This window comes from Dermacentor variabilis, chromosome 8, assembly GCF_050947875.1.
Source record: "Dermacentor variabilis isolate Ectoservices chromosome 8, ASM5094787v1, whole genome shotgun sequence".
Lineage (NCBI taxonomy): Eukaryota > Metazoa > Arthropoda > Arachnida > Ixodida > Ixodidae > Dermacentor > Dermacentor variabilis.
In genome coordinates, this window is record NC_134575.1 from 138715138 (window position 1) to 138742533 (window position 27396).

At 47.9% G+C, this 27396-nt stretch overlaps 1 protein-coding gene across 3 annotated transcripts; it reads right to left on the reverse strand.

Moving 5' to 3' along the window:
• Positions 1 to 1272: 1272 nt before the first annotated feature.
• LOC142590610 (uncharacterized) lies at positions 1273 to 26236 on the reverse strand. Of its 3 annotated transcripts, none has more exons than XM_075702929.1 (3): positions 26061 to 26236; positions 4804 to 4922; positions 1273 to 3033 (listed from the first exon to the last, which is right to left on the reverse strand). In XM_075702929.1, the coding sequence occupies exon 3, from the start codon at positions 2737 to 2739 to the stop codon at positions 1861 to 1863; it is 879 nt and encodes a 292-aa protein (XP_075559044.1). In that variant the 5' UTR covers positions 2740 to 3033; positions 4804 to 4922; positions 26061 to 26236; the 3' UTR covers positions 1273 to 1860. The 3 variants fall into 3 exon arrangements, with proteins under 3 accessions (XP_075559044.1, XP_075559042.1, XP_075559041.1); XM_075702927.1 differs by lacking the exon at positions 4804 to 4922 and adding an exon at positions 8451 to 8546; XM_075702926.1 differs by lacking the exon at positions 4804 to 4922.
• Between the last annotated feature and the right edge of the window lie 1160 nt (positions 26237 to 27396).

The following is a 27396-nucleotide window of genomic DNA, read 5'->3' on the forward strand; positions in this document are numbered from 1 at the left end:
TCTATATTTGCAGAGAATGGGGGCCTTGTTATCAGTGGCATGTACTGAAATCTTCACAAGCATATTTTACAAACCATGCAAGAAGTTTGCCCAACATCATGAAAGAACTCAATGTGCCACAAAGTTGACATTCAGAGGGAATAATATCATGCATGATTTATGGGCGAAGTTTTGAGATTATCAGTTAAGCACAGCCTTTGCAAAAGCTTTGCATATATGTAGGAATCAAAATTGCAGGGTCTCTTAATATATCTCAAGAGGTGAATGGCAAAAGCCTACTCTTCCTTCTCTTATCATTCGCCCCTTCTTTCTTTTAGTTATTCGTAATCAATGGTGGTCATTACAAGCTGTCGTTAGACATGTTCTTCATATCATAGTCATCAGTAGTCATTTCAGTCATTACTAGTCATTACTGCTCACTAGTAAGCATTTTTAGTCATTTGTAATTAACTGGAGATTACAAGCTGTTAGACATATTGGTCATTTCGTAGTCATTACAAGTCATTAGTTGTCATTTTAGTCATTAGTAGACATTTATAGTCATTTCTAATCAATTGTGGTCATTACAAGCCGTCATTAGACATATTGGTCATTTTGGAGTCATTAGTAGTCATTACTAGTAATTAACCTCTACCAATCTCTATTATAACATCATTCACAAGCTGTCACTATCAATCATTTTTCATTCTTTAATCTGTCTTCATATGGCATGATGATGCTTCGGCGGATACTCCGGCGATCAGGTCTGCTGACACAAATTTCACCATGAGCCTAGAAAGGCTTTCGCCTTAAAATGCACAATAAAGGTACTTGCATAATTTCGATTGCTGAACAAAATTTATCATAACTGCATTAAATGGTAATGAACAACCTTACAAATGACATGACTTTAATTATCTTGACGCATTCAGCACAATAAAATGCTAATGAATTGAGAGATTACATGCTTTAGTGCAAGCGTAGAAATATCAACAATTAAGAGTACCCATGCACAAAACACTTTAGTGCACTGAAACAAACTTGCACAACTTATTCCCAGATGATCCTTAAATATCTGAATGCAGCTTTCCGCGCTTATATGCACAATAAAAAGCTTAAACATCACAATAACGAAAAGACCTCCAAAGATTTGCATATGCATAGAACCTACAGGCAATATATGTGCGTGTTACAGAAAAAGCTCGACAAAAATTGGGAGCTGGCTAGTTGGTAATTCTTGAGTAGAGTTGAAGTGTAAAATTGACGCAGGAGACAAGGAACCAGACAGACAAATGCCAAGTTTCAAGGATTTTATTAAAAAAATAGCATGTATATTTACACTAGGGTTCCATGAAAAAGACTAAGAAAAACAAGAAAAGCAAGATATATAGAGAAGTTTCACTACTCTGCACTACTGTGAAGCAAGTGTACTTGCGAAAGTCCATTCATTTGTCAAAAGGTGCACCGACTAACACATGAACCTTGGGAACCTTGAATTTCTTATGCTTCAATTGTTTCTCGTATGCACTGGCTTGGGGACCTGTACATTATCGAACTTTTTTCAAAGTACGAAAAGCACTGAAACAGTCTCTCACATTATTAGATACGCAGGCGAACCATCAGTGCAGACTTTCGCAAGAAGCTTTGGAGGTATGGAGGGTACTGAAATGGCATCTCCCCTGTGTGGGTGCCCAGGTGTTGGTTCAGATGACTCTTTCGTGAGATGCTCTGAGGGCATGCAGGGGGCATGGAAATGGCTTCACGTCTGTGTGGATGTGCACGTCAGTTATCAGTGTGGACTTGACAAAAACTCCAACACGAAGGGCACTAAACAGCTTCTCACATTAGTGGATGCGCAGATGAACCTTTAGTGCAGACTTTTCATAAAAGCTTCGAGGGCATGGGGCACTGAAGTGGCATATCGCCTTTGTGGGTGCGCAGGTGTCGGTTCAACGTACTTTTTTGTGAGAAGCTCTGAGAGCATGCAAGGCATTGAAATGGCCTCTCGCCTGTGTGGATGCACACGTGATGCTTCAGTGTGGCCTTGTCTGAGAAGCTCCAAGGGCACAAAGGGCACTGAAATGGCCTCTCGCCTGTGTGAGTGCGCAGGTGTCGGTTCAGATTAAAATTTCGTGAGAAGCTCTGAGGGCAGGCAGGGCAGTGAAATGGCTTCTCGCCTGTATGAATGCGCACATGATTCTTCAGCATGGCCTTGTTTGAGAAGCTCCAAGGGCACAAAGGACACTGAAATGGCCTCTCGCCTGTGTGGGCGCGCAGGTGTTGGTTCAGATGACTCCTTCGTAAGCAGCTATGAGGGCATGCAGGGCACTGAAATGGTCTCTCGCCTGTGTGGATGCGCACGTGGTTCCTCAGTGTGGACTTGTCTGAGAAGCTCCAAGGGCATGCAGGGCAATGAAATGGCCTCTCTCCTGTGTGGATGCGCACGTGATTCTTCAGTGTAGACTTCTCCAAAAAGCTCCGAGGGCATGAAGGGCACTGAAAGGGCCTCTCGCCTGTATGGATGCGCACGTGAGTCTTCAGTGTAGACTTGTCTGAGAAGCTCTGATGGCACGATGAGCACTGAAATGGCCTTTTACCTGTGTGGGTACGCAGGTGTCGGTTCAGATGACTTCTTTGTGAGAAGCTGTGAGGGCATGCAGGGCAATGAAATGGCTTCTCGCATGTGTGGATGCACAGATGATCTTCCAGTGTCGACTTGTTCAAGCAGCTCCGAGGGCACATAGGGCACTGCAATGGCATCTTGCCTGTGTGTGGGTGCGCTGGTGTTGGTTCAGATTACACTTTTGTGAGAAGCTCCACGGGCATTACGGGCAATGAAATGGTCTCTTGTCTGTGTGGCTTGCAGGTGTTTCTTCAACTTGAATGTTTGCAGGAAGCTCCAAGGGCATTCAAATGGACACTGGCCTGTATGGACTGTGGTGAATGCTTCAGATCACGTTTACCTATCTCATAGGCATAGGAGTGAAAGCAGTGTCGGTATCCTTGATACGACTGCACCATCCGCAGTTGCTTCACAGCTGGAATGCCTCAATGCTGCACCAAGAAAATAACACGTTACCTGAGCAATGCTCTCGACCTCAATATGCAAACGTAATTAGAACTGCCAAAGTAATGAAAGAACACAGATACTAATGCTAAAGATAAACTTTTTCTTCATTCAATAAGTCTTGACGGTGTCTTCAGATCAGAGAACAGCAAGACAACCGTTTTTATTTGCCCAATGTTTTTGTTTGCTTAATGATCAAGTTTGTGAAATCCACACATATGCTCACCTAAAAAAAATATTTTTAACTGTAACACATGATACTGTAAGGACTGGGAGTATAGTATTAGCACAAGCTGCCGTTACAACTAAGTGCGATGGCATGAACATTCAGTAATACAATTATGGGCCTGCTGACCAAACTAAGGAAAGAAGGATTTTATGTCAAACTAGGATTCACTATAATGTGTGCTGTGTATGATTGTTACATTTTTGAAATTTATTTATAAATACTGCTGACTCACTCAAGCCTAGGTAGGAGTGAACATACAGAAAATGCAAGCACTAAGGAACAAGAAACACGAACACTGGAAAACTAAATTTCTTAGCTAAACATTTCAACTCGTAAATATGTTAACATTCCTACTTTCAACAATGCTCTTAGGCAATTCATTTGGTTCTTTGCCTAATAAAAAAATATATGTGTATTTATATCATTCATGGCATGTAGTTTCTGTATCATTCCTCTGCACATATGATGAGCATTCACACAAGAAACTGGACACAGCTAAAGCGATTTCATAATGCTGGACATTGTCGGGGTATATTAAATAAAGACTTTTAGTCTGTTTTGTGCATTTCGAGTGGTGAAGAGTACTCAGCATCTGCGACACACTATCAGTTATTCGGTGGTGATTCCAGATGAACCCAATTGCTATTCGCTGCACCCATTCTGATTTAGCAATTTTTTTTTGCATACGGGCACCACGAAGCTGATGCATACTCAAGGAGACCTCTGACAAGCACGGTGAACACTGTAAGCTTTACCAGTATGGCGGCTCCTGAAAATTTGTGACAAAGTTCCCGTGATGTTCTCAGAGCACTCACACAAATGTTTTCAATGTGCTTGTTCCACCTCATGCGTTCCATTAGCATTACCCTGAGGTACTAATAGGCAGAAGCATCATTAAGTACAGTGTTGCCAATGAAATAGGGAAACTGTAAAGATCTCTTGCTGCTTATCTTCATAACCGAGCACTTATTAATGTCTAAGCTTATTTCCCCCTGTTCACACCAGTGGCAAACCCTTCAAGATTATTGCTGAGGCTAGCTTGATCGGCTTTCTATCTAACTACTGTGTACATTATGCAATTGTCCGTGAAAAGCTTTATTTCAAATAGAAATCGACTCTGTTTGCTATGTCATTGACATATATTAGAAACAGAATCAGTCCCAAGACTGACTCCTGTGGTAGGCCTCATGTCACAGGAAGCATCTTGGAAATACAATTGCCGACCTCACCTGTGTGGGTGCGCTATTTCTGATTTCTTCCCTGTTATTAAATGTGAAGTCGTGATATGTGATAATGCACTGAGTGACAGTTGACAACTGTTCCCTAAGACCATGTTGGACCGCAGACAGCAAGTTGTTCTCATCTAGGTATTGCTTGACATGCTGACAGATCATGTGTGTTAACATTTTGCAGCAAGGTGAGGTCAACGAGATAGGGCTAATATATTGTTACGGGGATGTTGGGAGTGTAGGCAGACTGTATTTACAATATAGATACAAGCAGAGTCAATGTAGTTAAGATGGCTGACCAGTAAAAACATGTAGCAGTCAGCGTCTCGGGATATTCTTCATCCTTTCTGTTCTCTTATCCTTCCGTAACAGGACCCTGGGTGCTGAAGCGCCATCGCAGCGCATGTTAGGCGAAGAACTGCAAGCGAAGTATGGCTTCAGCCGCGAAACGTGCATGATGTCAACAGGCGTTGGACTTGAGGATGGATCAACCTGATCTCGTAATGACTTCATAAGGCCCTGTCTAGCGGGTGAGAAGCTTCTGGGAGAGGCCGACCTGATGACATGGTGACGAAAGGAGCACCCAAGAACCTGGGGCGAACTCAACATCGCGATGCACCAGTCATAATGCTCTTTTTGTATATGCTGCGAGGCTAATAAACAAGATCGGGCGACTTGACTTGCCATGTGAGCGCAATCAATGACTTCACGAGCGTACTCAGTTGCAACATGTGGCACAGAAGGGAGGATGGTGTCAAATGGCAATAACAATATTCCGTAACAATATTACACTATAAGGGAGGGTGTAGGGCTAAAATTGATTTTTTTTCAGAAATGCTTATTTTATAATTTTGTTCATTTTGGATTCCTAGACATGTGAAGAAGCCCATCGCCAAGTTTGGCGGCAATACGTGCCACAGAAAAAAAAGAATTTATTCTCTTTTTATGACAGTGGTGCGCATTCGCCGTCGAGAGCACCCATAATGCTGTATTCAAGACATGGTCACACAGCGGTCAAGAAATTGAATATGCAGTGAATGCCCACATTAGAAAGTTTGTTCGTCATGCATTTTAATCATGGGAGACCTTCCATCGACAGTACAGCAGACTGCAAAGTAAAAACTAAAAAAATCAAAGCCCCTTTCTTAAAGAAAGATGGTTGAATGTGAAGCTTTCCCCCAATGCAAAATGAATCAAACTTAAAGTCCAAAGCCAACGACAGGCAATGAACCCAAGAAATGCTGAGCGACCCGATGCTATGCATATGTGATTTGATTGCTTGTTTAGGATTGTATCTTTTAACATTGAAGTTGAATGAAGACACATTTCATTAAGTTGCATAGCCTTTACTTTAGATCATGTCGCCGGTGATTACACATGTGCATTCACACTTTCACGGATGACTCTACACTTTGTGGGGTTCTCACCCGTACTCTTGGGTCAAAGGAACGACAACACAGTAGTGCAAAGAATCACAAGGGCATTTATTGCACCTTTCATAGATCAATGCCTGCTAGCCGAGTTGCTATCCACAAAACATGCCGATGGGCACGCGGCGACGAATCTAGAAGTCCGACTCACCGCGACCGGATAACGAGCGAATATGTTAGCCCCATGCTCGATCCTAACGCCTGGTCGTTCGCGCGTACGGTCACGCGAACGGTGGCACATTCCAACGAGGCCTCGTGAGACAGCCTCACAGAAGCATGGATCGACGCACGCGCGGAGCGTCCGCGCCACTCGCCGGTCCCGAACCAAAGAGGAAGAGCTTCCTCCTTTTCGCGCCCAAGTAACCCCGGCTGTAGGCGGCGTTAGCAGTGCAACACTCGCGCCATCTTTCGTACTGCGCTTCAACCACACCGAATGCCGTGAGCCCCAGGCCACGCGGCGAAGCCGCACTGCAGGAGACGGGGGCTATGCGGGAAAACAAGATATCAGGGGACGCGTGAGAGTCTCGCATCCCCACAACTTGCACAGTATTGCCTTGTGATCGCTGTGGTAGACGGTCAGAGGCTCTGGCATCGTAACGTGACAAAGCCTGCTTGCAAACATGAGATCAATGCAGGAACGGTGTTGCGTCGTGGGTCTCTGTAGCGTCTTCAGTTTCAACAAGTAGCGATCAAGCATGAAACTCTATCATTTGCTGTGCTCTTTCGCCACATCAGTGTTAAAGTCACCACACACAAGGATCGGCACACTAGGTGGCTTTAAAGTCTTCATCGTTTCTGCCAGGATCGTTTCCACGTCATGAGACGTGCTCGGTCTGATGTACACGCTAACGATCACAAGACCAGTAGTCATCTCGACTGCACAAGCATTTCCCACATGGCTTCTGCATGCAGTTGCTGATACACGGGATCAGCTTTACGGGCATGATCGCACTCGTGCTTACATTTGCGTACAGCAGCCTCTTCTTCTGCCGTGTGCTGCACACGCGACCAGGTGACAGCCAGAAATGCATTGCATGACGTGCGTAATGCAGTGCAGATATATACAGTTCGTCTGAGTAGCGTGGTGTTCAACCATCTTTCTTTAAGAAAGAGACTGATTTTTTTTTCTTTTTCCAGATTCTAAGACGAGCCTGCGTTCATGCGCAGTTGCGGTCTCCGATAAGCAGGGAAGCTCAGTTAATCATGACAGGGGTGGTGTCATGCCTAGCATACACAACTTGCGCTTCCAGTCAACTTTGTGCAGATGCGCTACTCTTGCTGAGCTCGTCGCTTTGCGCCGTCATCAGGCACTAACCGGGCGGCCAGTCGACATTGGCGCAGTACTACGAATGTAGTGTTCAACACAGATGTGTAAGTTCGCTTTCCTGCAGTGCGCTTTCGGCGCTCACGAACGAACCAGTGTGACATAGAAAGCTTCACTTTAAAAAGAAAGGCATATTCTGGTTGCGCCCCCCCCCCCCCTTGTCTGTGAGCTGGACTACTCTAATGCTGAAAAAAAGTGAAGGTGACTTCAAGCAATTGCTGCATAGCAGATTCAGATTGAATAGGATAGAAAGGTCCAACATATGGAGCAGGGCACTTTTATTAATTATTTTTGGTCTTCAAATATAGCGTGTTGTGAAATTCTGGTGCTCATCTTTCGCACTTTTTGGCCAAACAAAACGTTTAGGAAAACTATCATTTCTGAACTGCTTTGCCAGAACCAGCTTTCAATGTAGTTTTCAGGTTAAAATTTTGTCAGGACCAAGATGAAGTACTCTTTATATTTATAAATGTTCACTAACAGAAGAAGTCATTACATATCAGACATATAACGACAAAAAGAAATTGAACTTAGCCTCAAAGTGATGATATTGATACAGAAATGTAATGAAAAACATGTGACTGGCCTTATCTCTTACCCCCCTAGATTGAATCTAGTAAAAACAACCTGCAAGACTTCATTACTTATAATATGACAGTTTCCCTGAGGTGGCATGCCTCATCGGTCCGTATGACAGCCATAAGTTAGTTTCTATTTGATCTGTATTAATGAAATTTAGAATGTACTTAAAATAAAGAAGATACAGCAACTTATAAATTTTTATAAATATCAGCACAATGGTTCAAAAGATTTATGCTCTCAAGTTAATGCCAATTTTTCTTTGAGGGAACTTTCTGCACCCCTAGGGATTTTCACTTAAAGGGACACTAAAGGCAAATATTAAGTCAAGCTAAATTGATAGATTAATGCTCGAGAATCTCTGCAGCATCAATATTATCGCAAACAGAGCCTTAACAATCGAGAAATTGAGGTAAATGCAGGACATGATTACAGACTCCCCTGGGATATTCAAGTACTTGCCCGATGATGAAAGCACTCCTCAGTTAAATTTCGTCACTTCTCCTGAACCACTCATTGCAAAAAACAACCTTGTATTGTATTATAAGACGAAATAAAATGATACTTGTCCAGTTCTATTTCATTATTAGAAAAAAGAACTGATTGAAATTACCCTTGACAACGACGCGGACGGTTGAAAGCTTTCGTTTTCGCTCGACTATGCGCCGCCCACGCTTTCATGTTTCAGTTGTTCCGTTAGCGTGTAGACCTGCGCAGGTTTTACTGGTTAGAGGAAGTCACACAAAGTGCGAGTAGCAGAGAATTCAACGTCCATACGATGTCGCGGGATGCCTTAACAGCCTACACCACTTGACCAAACAGCAGCTGCAGCGGCGAATCCACCGCTCTGTCTTGGCTTGGTACTGCCGCCTGTCGGGCAACGTTTTACTCACCGACAGCAGCAAAGCGTGGTGATGGCGTATCCAACGTCACCACTCCCCCAGTTGGGTGGCGGGAGATTTTAATTTCGAAAAAGGTATTCGGACCCTTCAGGAGCAATTTTATCGTAAACTAAGTCTGTTTTTTACAAGAAACAAGCATTGGGAAGTTTCTGGAAAGGTAATTAAACAGCCCACGTCGACTTAGTATTAACTCGTTTGCCAAAAGAAAATTGTACACCATGTTGGTAAGGGTTACCCATTGTGACTTTGTCCACGTTTCCATTCAGCCGTGCAACCTTCCAGACGGAAGTGACAATAGCAGTATAAGTGAAGACACAATTATCAAACCAGTGTTACCAGAGTCCGTTCATAAGGTGTTCCCAGGGCAATGCCAAAAAAAACACTCTGCAGCTAAGCATAAGCCCCCCAAGTAAAAGTTGCTGCATCACAAATATACACACATCAACACTCCCCTTTACACTAACCATACAGGAGCAATTCATTTTCTTTAATGCAGGATGCAACACAGTATGGTTCCTCAGGTGATGAAAGGAACACTTCCATGATGTAAATCCAGTGCTACAGAATTGGATGTAAGAACTAGCATACATGTTATCCATGAATGAAGTGTAGACTAAACAATGCCATAATGAAAGTGCCAGAGATGTTATTAGCAAGGACCAGAATTCCTATTTATCTTTTCACATGGCTCCCCAGCATTTCTGGACTCTTTTCTATGAAACGGTGCAATCCTGACCCAATTATTAACATGTGTTATAAGAAAGACACTAAAGACAATTAGCAAATCAAGCTAAAGTAAGAGATTAGGTGTTCCAATGTTTCTTTTATTGAGAGGAGGGCATTTGCAAACAAGAACCACTTTTTACTGCCAAACTGTTGTGTAGGAAAGAAATGGTCAGGGTAGAAGAAAAAGAATAGTTTCACCAATAACGCAAAGCAGTAATGTGATAACTGGCGAAATTTAATTCCCAGTAAGCCTTGGATTTCTTGGAGCAGTGGTTATCAAAGTGACCATTCACAGGTGCAAGTAAAATTCTCTTAAGAAGATGTAAAAGAAGGTTGAGTCAGTGCTGTTACGTTTCGCCTACGACGCGCGGTATAGCCGGCGCGGATGCAACGGACGCCGGGGCTTCGTTCAAAGCGGCGGACATTTTGGCCCGTTCGGCGCCGCCGATACGCCTCCCCGCCAAGCGCGTCCAGGCATGTTTCAATGCCACATGTCTTCGTGTGTGTGTGTGTGCATGTTGGTGCCCACGCTTGTCAAAGCGCGGCAGCCGGGGAGAGGAGCTCCCCCAACTGTGAAGCGAGGAGGTCTGACCGGCGCCGGCCCGGCGGATGCGTCACCTACTCGTCTCAACGTGCCCGAGCGGCGCCGTCACGTGCGCCTCTGACGAGGCGTTCCTTCTTGCCCTCGACTCCGAGAGTATAAAAGCAGCTGCTCCCGGACGCCAAGAGAGAGGCTCCGATTTCTTCAGTTGAGTTACGTGCTCTCCCGTCTCTCCACTTCGGTCGACCTGACCGCCCGCTCTTTTGCGATGCTAGAATAAACAAGTTGTTCTGTTACCAGTCGACTCATGCTTTGCCGGGACCTTCGGATGCTTCCAGTTGTGCCCCAGACCGCCAGGCCAACGCTACCCTTGGGGCTTGCGACCCAGATGCAACATTTGGTGCCAGCGGTCAGATTGCAACAACTGTCTGCCAGCGGTGAGATCGCGACAACGGAGGCCAGCAGCGAAGATATGCAGTTGACTGTATGCTGAGCAGCACAACGACCATCCGGGAGCAGTGCAACGAGCCCTGTGTGATGACTGGTTGCCTGCAGCGGAACGACTGCGCTGAATTCTTGGCTGCGAGGTTTGGTGAGTGCGGGACTTTCTTCTTCTGAGTTTTGCCAGGCTTTTCTTAGTGTCAGAAACAGAGCTGGTAATTGTAGTTGTCGTTGCTGCCGGGTTAGTTTGCGGCAAGACAATAGTAGGCAGTAGAGAAAGCAGCATTCAGAGCAGCCATGGATTTGAAGTCGTTGCGCAAACCGAAATTGCTGGAGCTTGCAATAGAGTTGGGTCTGGATGTCTCAGACAAACTCAGAAAACCAGAACTGCTAAGGGCCATTCTTGAGTTAGAAGCTGAGGATGACGAGCTGTCGGAATGCCTTGAGACCATTGAGGAGAGGGAGACGGCAAAAAGACAGGAGCGCGAATGTAAAGAGCAGAAAGAAAAAGAGGAGCGCGACCGTCAACACGCTTTGGAAATGAAGCGTCTCGAGGTAGAGATGGAACGCGCTCGTAATGGAAGTCAGGCACACGGTGCAGGAGAACGAGTATTGTTCAAAATGACTGACCTGATGCGGCCGTTTAAGCTTGGAGAAGACATTGGTTTGTTCCTGGTTAACTTTGAGCGAACGTGCGAGAAGCAGGGGTTCTCTCGGGAAACGTGGCCACAGCGCTTGCTCACTTTGTTACCCGGCGAGGCGGCCGACGTAGTCGCTCGCTTGAAGAGAGAGGAGGCAGAGGATTTCGACAAAGTGAAATCGAGTCTGCTAAAAAAGTACAGGCTGTCAGCGGAGGCGTTCCGTCGGAAGTTTCGGGAAAATGAGAAAGGCAAAAGTGAGTCATATACAGAATTTGCCTACAGGCTTATGTCAAACATGCAGGAGTGGCTCAAAGAGAAAGCGTTTGGTGACCACGAGAAAGTTCTGCAGTGTTTCGGGCTGGAACAGTTTTATAGTCGGTTACCTGAGAACGTGCGGTACTGGGTCTTGGATAGGCCAGACGTTAGTACGGCGGCTAGAGCCGCTGAGCTAGCCGAGGAGTTTGTGACGCGTCGGGCTCGCGGAGCTAAGGACGGTCAAAATGGTGAATTTGGCTCCAAGTTTGAGAGGCCGAAGTTCACGCCCATGAGATTAAAGGGGGACACACGTAGTGCGGATGCGAGTGAAAGCAGTCCGACCGAACGTAAGGAGACGGCGGCAGCCGAAGCCGAACGCAGAAAGCGGTTCGAGACGAGGCAAGCGCGCGTTTGTTATACGTGCCAGAAGCCGGGTCACTTTTCGGCGCAGTGTCCAGAAACAAAAGCAAAAGTCGTGTTTTTGTCATTATGCAGCACTGACGAGAACATGAAGCTTCTCGAGCCTTACATGCGAGACCTCCTCGTGAACGGGAAAGAGTGCCGAGTGCTTCGCGATTCCGCAGCTACGATGGATGTAGTTCACCCCTCTTACGTAGAACCCGATATGTTCACGGGCGAGTGCGCATGGATCAAGCAAGCCGTGGAAGCTCATAGCGTGTGTCTGCCCATAGCAAAAGTGCTTATTGAAGGACCTTTCGGAGCACTCGAGACGGAGGCCGCAGTGTCATCTATGCTGCCCCCCCCCCCCCAGTACCCGTACCTATTTTCGAACAGGTCCGATCACCTCCTGCGCGAGAAGGGGCTTTTGTTTGGTGAGGCTAGCGTTCAGGCCTTAACCAGATCGAAGGTTCGGGAGCTCGCTGCAAAGGCGGTAGTTGCGGGGCCGACGTTGTCGAACAATGAGAAAGGATCAGAGGCGCAGCAAGTTGATATTCAGAGCACGTCCGAACTGAATAAAATTGAGCCTGTAGCGTTGAAGGCACCAGATACTGGAGAGGAAATGCCCGACACGGGAAAGTTAGAAGAGCTATCTACAGATTTGCTCATCGCGCCTACGTCAGACGGACTTAATAGGTTGCTAAAAGTCAGCCGGTCGGCTTTGATAGCCGAGCAAAAAAAGGATGGCAGCCTAGAAAACATACGCTGCATTGTCAAGGAAGGTATCGCCAAGAAAAATGCTCATTTTGTGGAAAGAGGTGGGGTCCTGTACCGGAAGTATCTAGACCGCAGGGGAGTGGAGTTCGATCAGCTGATCGTGCCTCAGTGCTACCGTCAGGATCTGTTGCGCTTGTCCCATGGGGGTTCGTGGTCCGGACACCTAGGAGTTAAGAAAACTAAGGACCGTCTCTTGCAAGAGTACTATTGGCCAGGGTGTTTTCGGGACGCAGACCACTTTGTGAGGACATGTGACACCTGTCAGCGGGTGGGCAAACCAGGGGACAAATCGAGGGCGCCGTTGAAGTTGGTACCTATCATTACGGAGCCTTTTAGATGGCTCGTTATTGATACAGTGGGACCTCTGCCGGTAACAGCCACGGGGTACAGACACATTTTGACTGTGATCTGCCCAGCGACAAAGTTCCCTGAAGCAGTGCCGCTTAAAGAACTCAGCTCAGTTGAGATAGTCAATGCACTACTGTCCATATTTGCGCGAGTTGGTTTTCCTGCGGAAATCCCATCAGATCAGGGCACAGTGTTTACTAGCGCTTTGACGACAACTTTTCTCGAAAGGTGTGGGGTAAAGCTGTTACACAGCTCGGTGTACCACCCACAGTCGAATTCCGTTGAGAAGCTCCACTCCGTCATGAAGCGCGTGTTGAGAGCATTGTGTTTTGAACAACAAACGGACTGGGAGCTGTGTCTGCCTGGGGTGATGTTTGCATTAAGGACCGCGCCGCATGCGGCTACGGGGTTTTCGCCAGCTGAGCTGGTGTACGGTCGCTCGCTGCGGTCTCCGCTTCGCATGCTTCGAGAATCGTCGGAAGGCAGGGGCGACGACCCAGTCGTGGTGGAGTACGTGCTTAAGCTCCTCGAACGCTTAAGAAGGGCACAGGAGTTGTCAGGTGAAGCAATGGCAAAGGCCCAGTGGAGGGCCAAGGTTTATTATGATCGGACAGCCAGGGCCCGTCGTTTTGAGGTGGGCGATGAGGTCATGATATTGCGCACATCGCTAAAAAACAAACTCGGCGTGCAGTGGGAGGGCCCAGCACGGATTGTTCAAAAACTGTCGGACGTTAACTACGTGGTGAGTCTGCCAGGAAAGCGGAAAGCACAGCAAGTTTACCACTGTAATCTGCTCAAACCCTATAAACAACGGGAAGCAGTGGTGTGCATGATGGTAAACGTTCCCGAAGAGCTTCCGGTCGAGCTTCCGGGACTAGGCTCAGTGACGAACAGGGAAGACACCGATCAAGTCATTAGTGACTTAGTCAGTGGATCACCGCTGTCGCCTGAGCAGAAAACCGAACTACACCAGCTCTTACATGAGTTTCAAGGTCTGTTCTCTGAGAGGCCTGGTAGGACTTCTGTCCTTACTCATGACATAGAACTTACCTCCCCAGAGCCAGTACGATCCAAGGCGTACCGGGTGTCACCCCGCCAGAGCGATATTATGGAGGCTGAGGTAAAGAAAATGCTACAGCTCGGTGTTATTGAGGCGGGTGAGAGTGATTATACCTCCCCTTTGATTTTAGTTGAGGTACCGGGCAAGGAACCTCGTCCTTGCGTCGACTACCGCAGGCTTAATTCCATCACTAAGGATCAAATTTATCCGATCCCTAACATCGAGGAGCGCATTGAGAAAGTTAGTAGCGCTCAGTTTATTTCCACCCTAGATCTTGTCAGGGGTTATTGGCAGGTTCCACTTACAGAAGAGGCTAGTAGGTATGCGGCGTTCATTTCACCAATGGGAACGTTCCGTCCTAAAGTTTTGAGTTTTGGTTTGAAGAACGCGCCATACTACTTTTCAAGCCTCATGGATAAAGTGTTGCGGGGACAGCAAGAATTCGCTTTACCGTATCTAGACGACGTAGCGATATTCTCCGCATCCTGGCCTGAGCATATGGCCCACTTGCGGGCAGTGCTAACCCGCCTGCGCGATGCGGGCTTGACAGTCAAGGCTCCCAAGTGCCAGTTAGCACAGGCCGAGGTTGTCTACCTCGGTCACGTGATTGGACGGGGTCGTCGCCGCCCCTCTGAAATAAAGGTGGCCGCTGTGCGAGACTTCCCGCAACCGCGCACGAAGACCGATATTCGGTCGTTCTTAGGTGTCGCCGGCTACTATCAGCGGTACATCCCCCGGTACTCTGATATCGCGGCTCCCCTGACGGATGCTCTAAGAAAAACAGAGCCCCAAACAGTCGTCTGGGACGAGACAAAGGAAAGAGCTTTTAGCGCCCTAAAGAGCGCCCTAACAAGCCAGCCTGTGCTACGATCGCCAGACTACACAAAAGGGTTCGTTGTTCAGTGCGATGCTAGTGAGCGAGGCATGGGCGTTGTACTGTGCCAACGGGAAAATGGAGAAGTGGAACACCCCGTCCTGTATGCTAGTCGTAAGCTGACCAGTCGTGAGCAGGCGTACAGCGCCACCGAGAAAGAGTGTGCGTGTCTCGTATGGGCCGTTCAGAAATTGTCATGCTACCTAGCCGGCTCGAGGTTTATCATTGAGACGGATCACTGCCCTCTCCAATGGCTGCAGACCATCTCTCCCAAAAATGGCCGCCTCCTGTGCTGGAGCCTCGCTTTGCAACAATATTCCTTTGAGGTGCGTTACAAAAAGGGGAGTCTCAACGGTAACGCCGATGGCTTAAGTCGAAGCCCCTAACATAGGAATCAGCCTCAGAGTTGTTTGTTACTGATGTTTTTCTTCCTGAGGCAGGATTTTTAACATATTGCTTTTGTTTAGTGTTTCAAAGTGATGACGTGCTTTCTAGTACAATTTTCCAATTTGTGGACGCGTTCTGAGTGCTGCTAGACTACTGTAAGGAACTAGGCAGTGGTATAAAAGGGGAAAGAGCCTGGCAGGACTTGGTGAGAGTTGTTTCGTGCTTGCTGACTGAGCGGTTGAGTTTCGGCGTAGTTCTAACGCTTGCCGGGAACGAGAACAAAAATGTCAACTCTCCCGAAGTTACTTTGCAGTGTCCTGTGTGAACCTGAACGAGAGAACGAGGCCTTCTCTGTGCGCTGCGCTCCAGAAACGCCGAAGGACGCCCGACTTCGGTTATGAGCATCATCGAGCGACATCCCTCCGGACAGCGGATGCAGTCCCCTGACCATCGGGATCTCCTTCCCCCGGCGGGGCGGTCTGTTACGTTTCGCCTACGACGCGCGGTATAGCCGGCGCGGATGCAACGGACGCCGGGGCTTCGTTCAAAGCGGCGGACATTTTGGCCCGTTCGGCGCCGCCGATACGCCTCCCCGCCAAGCGCGTCCAGGCATGTTTCAATGCCACATGTCTTCGTGTGTGTGTGTGTGCATGTTGGTGCCCACGCTTGTCAAAGCGCGGCAGCCGGGGAGAGGAGCTCCCCCAACTGTGAAGCGAGGAGGTCTGACCGGCGCCGGCCCGGCGGATGCGTCACCTACTCGTCTCAACGTGCCCGAGCGGCGCCGTCACGTGCGCCTCTGACGAGGCGTTCCTTCTTGCCCTCGACTCCGAGAGTATAAAAGCAGCTGCTCCCGGACGCCAAGAGAGAGGCTCCGATTTCTTCAGTTGAGTTAAGTGCTCTCCCGTCTCTCCACTTCGGTCGACCTGACCGCCCGCTCTTTTGCGATGCTAGAATAAACAAGTTGTTCTGTTACCAGTCGACTCATGCTTTGCCGGGACCTTCGGATGCTTCCAGTTGTGCCCCAGGCCGCCAGGCCAACGCTACCCTTGGGGCTTGCGACCCAGATGCAACATTTGGTGCCAGCGGTCAGATTGCAACAGTGCCTCCTTTATACTTTAGTTGGACGGCAGACGAGCACTACAACAATGAACCGCCGCCACCTATAGTCGGATACAACTTTAGAAAAAAGGGGGCGTTTACTCCTCCGAGGCGGATGCACACGAACATCCACCAATGGGCGCGCGCTCTGGACCGACGTCATGCGCCGGACGGCCGGTGACCCCGCCGTCAGAGATGATGGCCGCCCGCGCTTCGAACTGGGCCAAGTCGCGTCAGCTGTGCGCGTGAACGCCTCGTCACAGTGATTTCCCAAACTGTTTGTGATTGTCTATCATGCCAGAAATATTACTGCGAGCTTACGATGCGGCATTTGTGCCGCGTGCGTTTATTCCAAGCCGTGATCCGGCGAAGAAACATTGCAGCGAGCATCGCTGACGCTGCACTACGCTTTGCCTAAAAACAGGATCCCACGGCGACCGCTGCAAACACACATCCTACCTGTTTGTTCCATGTCTGTTTTATTTCGCTCCCGAGTGAAGTTACGACGAGAAAAGTTTGCCAAAGTCTGGTGCCTACTGTCAGCTGCGGGTGTGTTCGTGTACTGTGTCGCTGCGTTTCTCGACGGACGGGGTGAAGTGATGGAGCAAAACCATTCTCAGGAGAAATGGTAAAAGCGTGCGCGCGTGAAACAAACCTACGACCGTCTCAACAGAAAATATTTGCAAAAGAAGCCTCCAACGCAAAGATTTGTCGCCGTCAACTTAGCGTGAACGATCGTTTTCAGCATTGACATGGCCGAGCGTCTAACGGCGGTGCTCGTGCATTGGGGGGCACCATCGATTAATTGCTTTCCATGAGTGCTCACCGCGCGCGCAAGCTGCAGAATGCGTGCTGTGGCACAGTCACACATAGGTTGTGTCGCCCGCGCTCGGTATGGTTTCCCACAACATAGCTTCGCGCTGCTTTTCGATTCTTGTGATATGTTACAATTAAAAATTCCCAAGACAGTGTTAAGAGAACGGCTAGAAAAAGAAAAACATACGAGAAGGTAGGCACAGCAGCTTGTGAAGCCGGTCCTATAATACCTCTACCCAGGTCTGTTTGTAAATGTGTGTATGTTTTCTTGCGTTTGTCAATTTTTTTTTTATTTCCCACATTTCTTTATATTTGAGTTTTTCTTAGTTTTAGCGTTTGTGTGCCTGATTCCATGCATGTTTGCGCATACTCTTATTTCTGTCCTTTTATCTTATGTATTAGCATTTGTTTTTGCTAGTTTTCTTTCAGCAAAGTCTTTACACATTTTCATTAACGAATCTCATTCAAAGCACTAACTCCTGTACACTGCAGGGCTGGCCTCTTCCATCTCATTAAAACCTTTCTCACTGGTCTACCTCGTCTTCTCAATCTGCCGACTCTCTGTGTTTTCTGTTCTTGTGTTGTTGCTTCCATGTGATTAACCAACTTGCTCAAAACAAATTTTGATCGCCTGTGAAAACAGAAAGGTTTAGAGATGCATTTTCTTAAAAGCATCATGTGGGTTGCACAGCAACTTTGCCTCTTACCTCTGTTCATGTTTATGCATCAGTACATGTGGCAGCTCGCCAGAAGTGCACATGAAAGGCTGCATATTGCGAAGCAACATCTTTCTATGATGTTGCATTTTTCATGCATTCAGTCTTAGTAAACAGACGGTTTCGCTGCCCATCACATATGATGGTAAAAGTTTTCAACACGAATAACATTGTGCAGTGGGGATCATTTCCTGCCTGACGCTTTCATCGTTGCAAAGACATCTTTCAGTGAATGGAGCCCAGCGAAGCAGTGCACTGAGAGCTTTTGCAACTTTCACCATTTATTACTTCACAAATGTCATTGTCTGAACCTGGCTGTCCATCACTATGCCGATGGCTTGTGAATTAAGTAATTGCCTCAATAAAACAAATTCAACTTCACTCAGCATTTTTTTGTACAAACAATGCTAGCAGAGCTATTCAGGTTGAATAATTATGCTTACATTGGTGTTACTTGCCTGGTCAGATAAACAAATACAACAATGGCTGTGGCATGACTGTGATTTGATGTGCAGACTGCTAATGGTGCCTTTCAAGCGTGCCCTCGACTACTGCTATTAATAGCTACCCAAATTAGTTTTCTGGGCCTAACTAAGCTAATGATGTTTGATAATTGTTCTTATTTGCAAAACTTGCCTGGGCCAGGTAACCAAAATAAGCAATGCCACCACATGAATGTGTTTTTGCATGCAAGCTGCCAACAGTGGCCGTCAATTTCGCATTGATTGCTGCCGTTTCACCAACAATGGCGACAGCTTGAATGCGCTTTGACGTGCAGACTGCTAATGGTGCCTTTCAAGCGTGCCCTCGACTACTGCTATTAATAGTTACCCGAATGAGTATTTTGGGCCTAACTAAGCTAATGATGTTTGATGATTGTTCTTATTTGCAAAACTTGCCTGGGCCAGGTAACCAAAATGAATGCGACCACATGAATGTGCTTTTGCATGCAAACTGCTAAGAGTGGCGGTCAATTTCGCATTGACTGCTGCTGTTTCACCTACAATGGCTACGACATGGCTGTGCTTTGAAGTGCAGATACTAAAGGTGCTTTTCAAGCGTGCCCCGATGACTGTTATTTCATCACAGGGCCCGTCATGCGCGTAGATGGCTGCCCAATAGAGTATTTTGGGCATTCTGACATTGGCATTATTCAGCTCAACGGGCTGGAAAAAACAATGGGGGAGCACAACTGCACGCAAAGCGCAATATGCTTTGGCGTGCAGGCTGCTAAGAGTGGCTGTCACTATCACGTTGACTACTGCTTTTTCGTGTGAAGCTGGACAGTGGCTGCCCGAATGAGCATTTTGGGCCCCACATAGTTATACAGGGTTAATAACTGTATTTGCATTCAGATTTTCCAGCATTTCAGCACGTTTCCATGCCAAATCTTATATTGAGCACAATCTGTGCAGGACGATGCTTTTTCAGAATTGGGCTTCCATTAAAAGAAATATGTCACCAAATGAACTGCTTATTTATTTGAGAGGTCACGGGGGAATGCTTGACTGCTACGAACCCACCGGCAAAATTTTGGTAGCCCTAATTAGGGCTGTTCTTTTGTTAATAAGAAGCTATTATGCTTCATCGAGTGGCTCAATGCCGGATAGCTCGCAGTAGGAGTCGCTTTCTTCACTGTCATCTTCACCCACTTGGATGATGATGGGTTGGATATGGTCACTTCCAGACGTATGAAGCCTGAACTTTACCTCCAGGTCCATCACGTGGTGAATGTTCTTCCTCCAGTCTTCTGCCGTTACGTGCTTGATTTTTTCTCTCAAGACGTCTTCGACTGTGGACAGCTTGAAGTCTCCGTTGTCCGCAGCGATGCCATTTTTCACCTTTGCCCACACGAGCTCGATAGGATTAAATTCGCAGTGGTACGGTGGCAGCCTGAGTACAATGCATCCACCCCTTTCAGCTGCATTGTCTACGATGTAGCTCAGGAAGCGTGGCCAACTCAAGCAGCTGCTTTCTAACCATCCTTTCGCTGTAGGTGATGGTTTTGCTTTTGAGCCACTCCTGTATTTTTCCCTTCTTCCAAGCTGTCATCGGCAATTTCTCTTCTCTCCGGGAATGGTAAGGTGCATTGTCCAAAACAATGACGCTACCAGCAGGCAACTTCTGCAGAACGTCATTAAGCCATCCCTCGAAGCGATTGCAGTCCATTTCATTGTGGTAGTTGCCTATTTTTTGGCCACGGAATCTATCTAATCAGCCGTCGATGAAGCCATCCTCGCTGCCGATGTGCGTCACAATCAGGCGCTGGCCTTTTCCAGAAGGTTGTTTCAGACCCGTCGACAGGCCATTTGCTCGAGCGCATAGGCGTCCACGCTTCTGCACCACGATCTCTGTCCACACGATCGACCCTATGTGTCCCGCCGTCACCCATGCCTCGACCAGGAAAAAGATCTTTCAGCCTTCTGCCTGTAGCGCTCCACGTCAAGAAGGTAACGATTCCACCATTCAGCGATGTCATCCCAGTCGATAAGCAGCGAATTGCGGCTCCTCTTCTCATGCTTGAATCAGATCTCGACAAGCAGGAGACGCACAGTTCACTGCTTCAGTGATTGGAGATCCATTTTTGCGTGTGCCGAGGTATGTGTGGCCGGCAGGAGGTCTGGACTCCACTTCACGCAGAGTCAGAGACGAGGAGAGCTTTCGCGGCGAAGAATTCTTTAAACAATGTTTACATGTTGTGGTCGTTACCAGGAGAGAGACCAACAGAGCAGCTGCAAGCTGCTTAAATAACACCCCTCAGTCCCCAGATTCCCCAGACAGCCCCTAAGGACGAAACAAGGTCAAGAGAGAGGGTCCGGGCAGCCTCCGTGGTCCTAACGCCGCTCTCGGTGGCCGGTGCTTCCTCGAACCGCGCTGCGGCGTAGGGCCGATCTGGCGGTCAATCAGAATGGTGCGCCGGGGAAGTGTTATAGCCCGCATGGGACAAAGGGAACCAACTGCAAGGCACGGGGTCGAAACACAGCCCTCCTTTGGAAACCATCCTAAACACAGCGGAAGTCGTTCGTGGTGCGGGCGCCGCCGGACAAAGAAGTGGGGGGGGGGGGGGTTCATTGCTGCCGGCACGGGGAGGGGCCGAATGGCAGTCCGTGACCCGGTGGCCGCTTCAGTCGTGAACACCGCGCAGCCGCGAGGAAACCCGAGCCGTGCATGTAGTCATGCGCCCGAAGCAGGCACCATGCGGGGATGAATGCTGCCTCCACGGTAGACACACCATAGCACTGGCCTTCCATCAGGCAAATCCCAGGGCACAAACATAACACCATATACGCTTCGAGAACTCGTTAGTGATCTTCACGACCGTCGGTATCTCGTTGCGGCGAAAGAAATCGTGCACACGACCTCGGCGCGCACAACGTGTAATACTTCGTGCTGCGTCTTCTTTTCTCCGCATTTCGTGGGCGCTTTCGCGACGGCGTCGACAGTTTGCCACCCGAAATATGCGAAGCTTTGACCTCCCTCCTCACCTTGAACACTGTGCTTTCGCTGACACCGAGCATCTTGAGTTTGTAATGGTTGTGATAAATTCATTGTTTTATATAAGTACTTGTTCAATATCAACTGATTCATTTGAAGCTCGGAACAGGAGTAGTATATTTGCCGTGTACATGTAAACAAGCGCAAAAGCCATGCAGAGCTGCTCTTTGTGCTTTCGTCACTTGCAATGAAGCTAAAGAGCAGACGACGGGCAGCGTTGTGGAAGGTACGGGGTTATTTTTCTGTCGCGATCCGGCATGCGCTGTAGCGCATGAGAGCTCTACTAAACTAGTCATCAAAATACAAGAGTCTTTATTTATACCGAGAATCGCGCGTTCAGAAGCACGATTTTTTTAGAGGGATTATTTTAGTCGCGGAGGCAATCGGACGTCGCACTTCGGTCATCTCGGCGGGGCGTCTCCTTTTTTCTAAAGTTGTATCCGACTATAAGCAAGGCACTCTTGCACAAGTGGCACAAGCGCGAAGCGAGCCCAGCCATGGCTCAACGCACATTTCTCCACGTTGACCGCAACGCCCGTATTTCTTTAATGACTAATTTCGCAGCTCAGAGGTACACACATATATGTGGTTTGTTCCTTATCATACAATTTGCGATGTGAAAATGGTAACTATTGCTGTTAGCAATACTGTCAAGCAGTGTACGTGCTCGCTTTCGGTGTAAAGGAAAAGCCAGAAGACACGTTTCTGGGGTTGTCCACGCAGTAATGGTGCGTGTGGGAAATGACAGCAGCATTTATTATTCACTGTTGTCTCAAAGCTTGAGGCACTTTGTTTAAATGGGCTTTTTTCCCAATATTATCTATAGTATCTATAGACATCGTGATTGTCAGTCACAAACAATGCGTAGTTCGAAAGAAGAGGTTGCAGGAACCATACAGGAATCAGTTCCATGAGTTTCAGCCAGTGCGGCTCATCATTGTACATGCATTTTAACGGTGTGGAGTCACAGAGGGCAGGAACTGCACCTTCTACAAGGCTAGTGAGGGGTTTCTCAAGAGCACGATTTTCCTTCAGTGCATCTTTGGCAAATGTCTGCAAGGTGTGAAGGACAAATAGGAGCTGGTACGAAGGATAAAGCAATCCACCTCGATCCACCACGTGCGGCTGGCTCGCCGTCTTCGGAACCGGCAGTCAACAAGATGGCAACAAAGGGCAGTACCTGCAGTTACTGCAGTGGTGCGCGCTCCCCCTCACAGTGCCAGTTCTCTCCCGCACAGTGCTTCATGTGCAGGAAAACTGAGCACCTTGCACAGGTATGCCAAGTGTGGAGGACGAACAGCAGACAGCAGCAGCAGTCTGGATCGAGCCCAGGTTCCACACAAGCCTGCAACCAGGATAGCCATCACAAGGGTACGCGGCAGGGACATGTGGCAGCAGGCTCGAGTTCCTCCGCGGCCAGGCTCCACATCGTGGCCAAAGACTCACCGATTTTCAACGTGTGGCACACAGGCCTTGTTCCGTAGTCTGTGCCACCGTATATGCTGACCATTGAAGTCTGTGGGCACCCCATTTTTATGGAGCTTGACAGCGTGTCAGTCATGGCCGGGAAACCTTTCCCGGCCTGTCTATTGAGGCTTTGAGCGTCATGCCGCACAGCTACACCGGACAGCTCTCTTAGGTCCAGGGTCAGGCCCAGGTAAGCGTTCGTTTTGGCAACAGGGAGGTAATCCTTCCCCTTTATTTAACCAAGGGGTCATCACCGACACTGCTGGGCCGAAACTGGATTCACGCACTGTATTCAGCCCCAGCCATTCTTCAGAGGGAGGTGGACAACCTTTTCAGGGGCATGAGGCAGGTGGCAGTGTATATGGACAACATCCTTGTTACCGGCACCGACAACAGGAAACACCTGTAGAACCTGCACAATGTCCTGGCACACTTGCAGGACACCGGTCTCAAGCTCAAGCTGGAAAAGTGTGTCTTCCTGGCCCCCAGTGTTGAGTGCCTGGGACATGTCCTTTCCCAGGCCAGCCTGGACGTGGCCCCCGCAAAGTTGATGCTGTACTTAAGGCGTCTAATACCCCAGTCACACGGGCACTTTCAAAGTCCTTTGAACCAAAGATCCTTTACTTCAAGCGAGAATGCGCAGTGTCATACAGGCACAGCAAAGGAGCCTACTGGAAGGGAGCTTTGAGTCAAAGGAGTGCGCGTTCGTCCTTTGAAACCTTAAGGGGATACTCTCAAGCCTAGAGGGCGTCCGACAGCAGAAAAAAAAAATCTCTAAAAACATGGAAGTTCAATTTTTACCTTTTCAGAACAAGCTTACAAGTACTGAACACTATTACTAAAGTACTAAACACTTTCAGGACACCCGCAATCTCCATCATGAACGCAGCAGCAGTACAGCAGCGCTGGCATGGCTTGTCGTCAGCAGCAACATCGACACATGGGTGCCATGTGCGATTTGGTTCTTCGGTTAGCGGCTGCTAGGCATCCCAGTCTCCTCGGCTTTTTTCTGTGCATCTTCTTCCCTCGTCACTTTCGTTTTGTAGTTCTTTATTTTACCACGCTTACGCGTACCTACTGCTGCCTAGCTACAAGGAATGAAACAAAGCAGCTGAAGAAAGGCCGACAACGAATAATCGATGCGAACATGCGGTGTACGAAGCGGTATACATGGTGGCCATCATTACAATAGATACATCTGTATTTGGTAAAGTAATGCCTTCACTGCGCGTGCATTTTGTTTTGATCTTACTATGTATTAGGAAGAATAAATATTGCTGAAAAAATATGACAAATTTATTATGAGACGCATTTGGGCCATATTTTCTTATTGCTTTCGAGGCGATGGCAGCACTAAGGACATGTTGTGGTTTCTCTTAAAAGCTTCAACGGAGACCATCTGGAGACCGTGCGGCACCGACACATATCCCTTGAACTAATGTGCCTTTGAAAGCTCAATGCTCCTTAACTTCCAAGGACTTTGGCATGCTCGTGTGACTGGGGTATAAGTCCCACAACAAGAAGGGGCTTCAGAGCTACCTCGGCTTTATCAGCTTCTACAGGCATTTCCTGCCGAACCTGCTGGCGGATCCACAGCTACTCCATCTTCTGCTTCGTGATGGTCAGCAGCAAGTCTGGAAGAAGGAGCAGTATGTGGCCTTCCAGCGCAACAAGGAGCTAATCACCAAGGCTCCAATGCTAGTACACTTCGATCCGGCCAAGCCTGTCATCCTTACCGTAGGTGCGTTGCCGTATGGCATGGTAGTTGTCCTGGTGCACCAGGACAAGGATGGACAAGAACACCCTGTGCCACTTGCTTTCCATCGGCTTCCCAGGCCATCCTTGTCCAGCTGGCGTTACAGCCAGGTGGACAAGGAAGGTCTGGCGCTCATGTACGGGGTTAAGCGCTACCAGTACCTGTGAGGCCGGAAATTCGAAGCTGTGACAGACCACAAGCCGCTGTTGGGGCTGCAGGGGCCTGACGAGGCGGTTCCCATGCAGACATCACCTCGAGTGGTATGCTGGACCTTGAGGCTGGCAGCCTACAGCTACCAGCTGGTCTACCCTCCGGGAAAGAACCTGGGACCTGCTGATGCCCTGAGCCACTTGCCCCTGCCAGAGGTGGCTGCTGAAGTGTTCATGCTGGAGCATGCGTACCCGGAGGTACCCTACAGATCTGCGATGTTGCAGGTGACCAGCCTAGAAGCTTACGTTTGGGCTACCTAATTAACAGACCTCACCCTAACCTTGAAGACAAAAGGACGTCGGCACCATCCAGTAAAAATCAGAAGCGGAGTATTAAACATGAAGACGGAGCAGAGGCACTCTGTCATTGTTATTACATGTAGATGAAGATAATTTAGAACCACCGCCACAACTGGTAAGGCTATGTGCTAGAACATAAATGAGCCACATATGCCACCTCTGTCCAGTACACAGATGTTGAGTGGGCATTGGACAACCATGGCAGCTGCTGGCACAATCTCGCTCTCCAGGATCAATATTCTCCATCAGTGGAGTGGCTGAGAGGTACAATACTGGACTGCCAATCTGTTGGTTGAAAGTTCAAATCCTATTAGCACGATAAGAACTTTTCTTTCTGTGTAATTTCCTTACAAAGGATTTTGGGATACTAGTGCTGGACACCAGCAGACATCAAAACGACCAGTGGAGTTCTATATCTCCTTGATAACATTTTGCACAGGGCAGCTACCATAGCATACTTCAGTCCAAATTAATTTTTATACATGTCATTAGAAAAATATACTCCACTTTTAGCTGGAGAGCTGCCAGCACCGTAGTTGAACGAAATAAGCAAATGGATTTTTAACACTTGGCTCAAAATTTAAATAGCCGATGAATGAGTGTCATAACAGGTGATCTAAATGACGATATAAAGTGGGTAAAAATCAGCACTTCGTTATCCAAATTCCGCTACACTGAAATTCAACCTTCTGCTAAGTACTATCGCTAGCCTATTCTTTTTACGCCGTTTTCCCATTCCCGCTTCTCCCTGACATGGGCCGGCGTGCCATCAACTTGCATAATAAAGTTTTTTCGGTCAGATTCCATTCGCGGTAAAAGCGTATGTTAAGCCTCCCATGTTTTCGCTTAATATCTGTCCCTATCTTCAACAGTCCTGGGTAGCATCTTTCGATTTCAATCACGGAGAGCGAACTCTCGTTATTGGGCGGGCGACGGCGTTTATCTCGCCGATCGAGATCGCTTGCAAAATACTGTAAGGCGAGGAGGTGTAACGTTGAGCACTACCGATACTCACTCTTGTCATTTGCCACAGGAGGTAGCGAGCATTGGCCGCATTAGTGCTGGAGACAGCAGAAACACCCGGCACACCAAATCGGGCGCCAAAACACACGTGTAGAATACAACATAAGTTTGTGGAATACAAAAGAACCATGAAAACAGCAATGCGTAGATGATGACGATGATGATGATGTAGACGCTGTTATGTTAATGATGATGATAGTAGTCACCCTCCCCTTTGGAACGGGTGGCGTAAGGGCATAGATATAGTGCACTAGAATAATGACATTATTCTAGTACACTATAGGCATAGAGTTTCTCACTATGCGTAAGGGGATACATAGGGAAAGAGGAGAGAAGAAAGAGGGCAACTGGTCACTGGCTGAAGCCGAGCCTTGGTGACAGAAGTAACCGCATTGCCGCGCCCTACTTCAACGGTCAGCGGATGATACAGAAGATCTGTAGACAATGCAGGGATTGATGGACATATGTGGTACAGAAGGAGACAGATTAGGCTTGAAGTTTAGCAAAGAAAAATCAGCAGTCATGAATTTTAATGATAACATCTGCGGCGAGCATAGGATACAGGAGGCCACGCTTGAGATAGTCGATAAGTACAAGTATTTTGGGGTGGGGATAAATAATGAAATTGAGTGTCTGACAGAGTACGAAAAATATGTAACCACTAAAGGTTAACGGAAATGCACCCTTTGACTTGCCCCTTCTGCCACACAACCATAATCGTTATCTGCCTTGATGCGTTTCCTTTCTTTAACGCTCCGAGCCCGGAACTTTCCAGTAACGAACGGCGCGCGCGTTATCAGAAGGGGCACTCCAAAGGGTGTACACTGTTCTATGCTGATAACGCGCGTGCCGTTCGTTACTGGAAAGTACCGGGCTCGCAGCGTTAAAGAAAGGAAACGTATCAAGGCGGATAACGATTATTGTTGTGTGGCAGAAGGGGCAAGCCAAAGGGTGTAACTTTGCCTAAGAGTGTGCAGTGATTATGAAGAGTAGGGCACTGTGGAAATAGGTACGAGGTAGAACGAGGGATATGGAAGGGGGTAATGGTTCCGGGCCTGACTTTTGCCAATGCAGTTCTATGTATGAGAGCAGAGGCCCGAGCACAGTTGGAACCTAGGTCAACGTGGTGTGGGTAGGCTCGCTCTGGGAGCGCATGGCAAGACACCAAATATTGGGATGCAGGGGGATCTGGATGGTCTTCTTTGGAGGGCAAGATAGCATTTGAGGAGCGATTGAGAAAAATGGGGGAAATGCGGTGGGCTAGGAAGGTTTTCAGTTACTTATACACGAGGAATGTTGAAACAAGGTGGAGGAAGCGAACTAGAAAA

Bases quoted from the DNA above. Each gene is read 5' to 3' on its own strand.
- LOC142590610 (XM_075702926.1), bottom strand. From the start codon at position 2,739: ATGCCATTGCAGTGCCCTATGTGCCCTCGGAGCTGCTTGAACAAGTCG.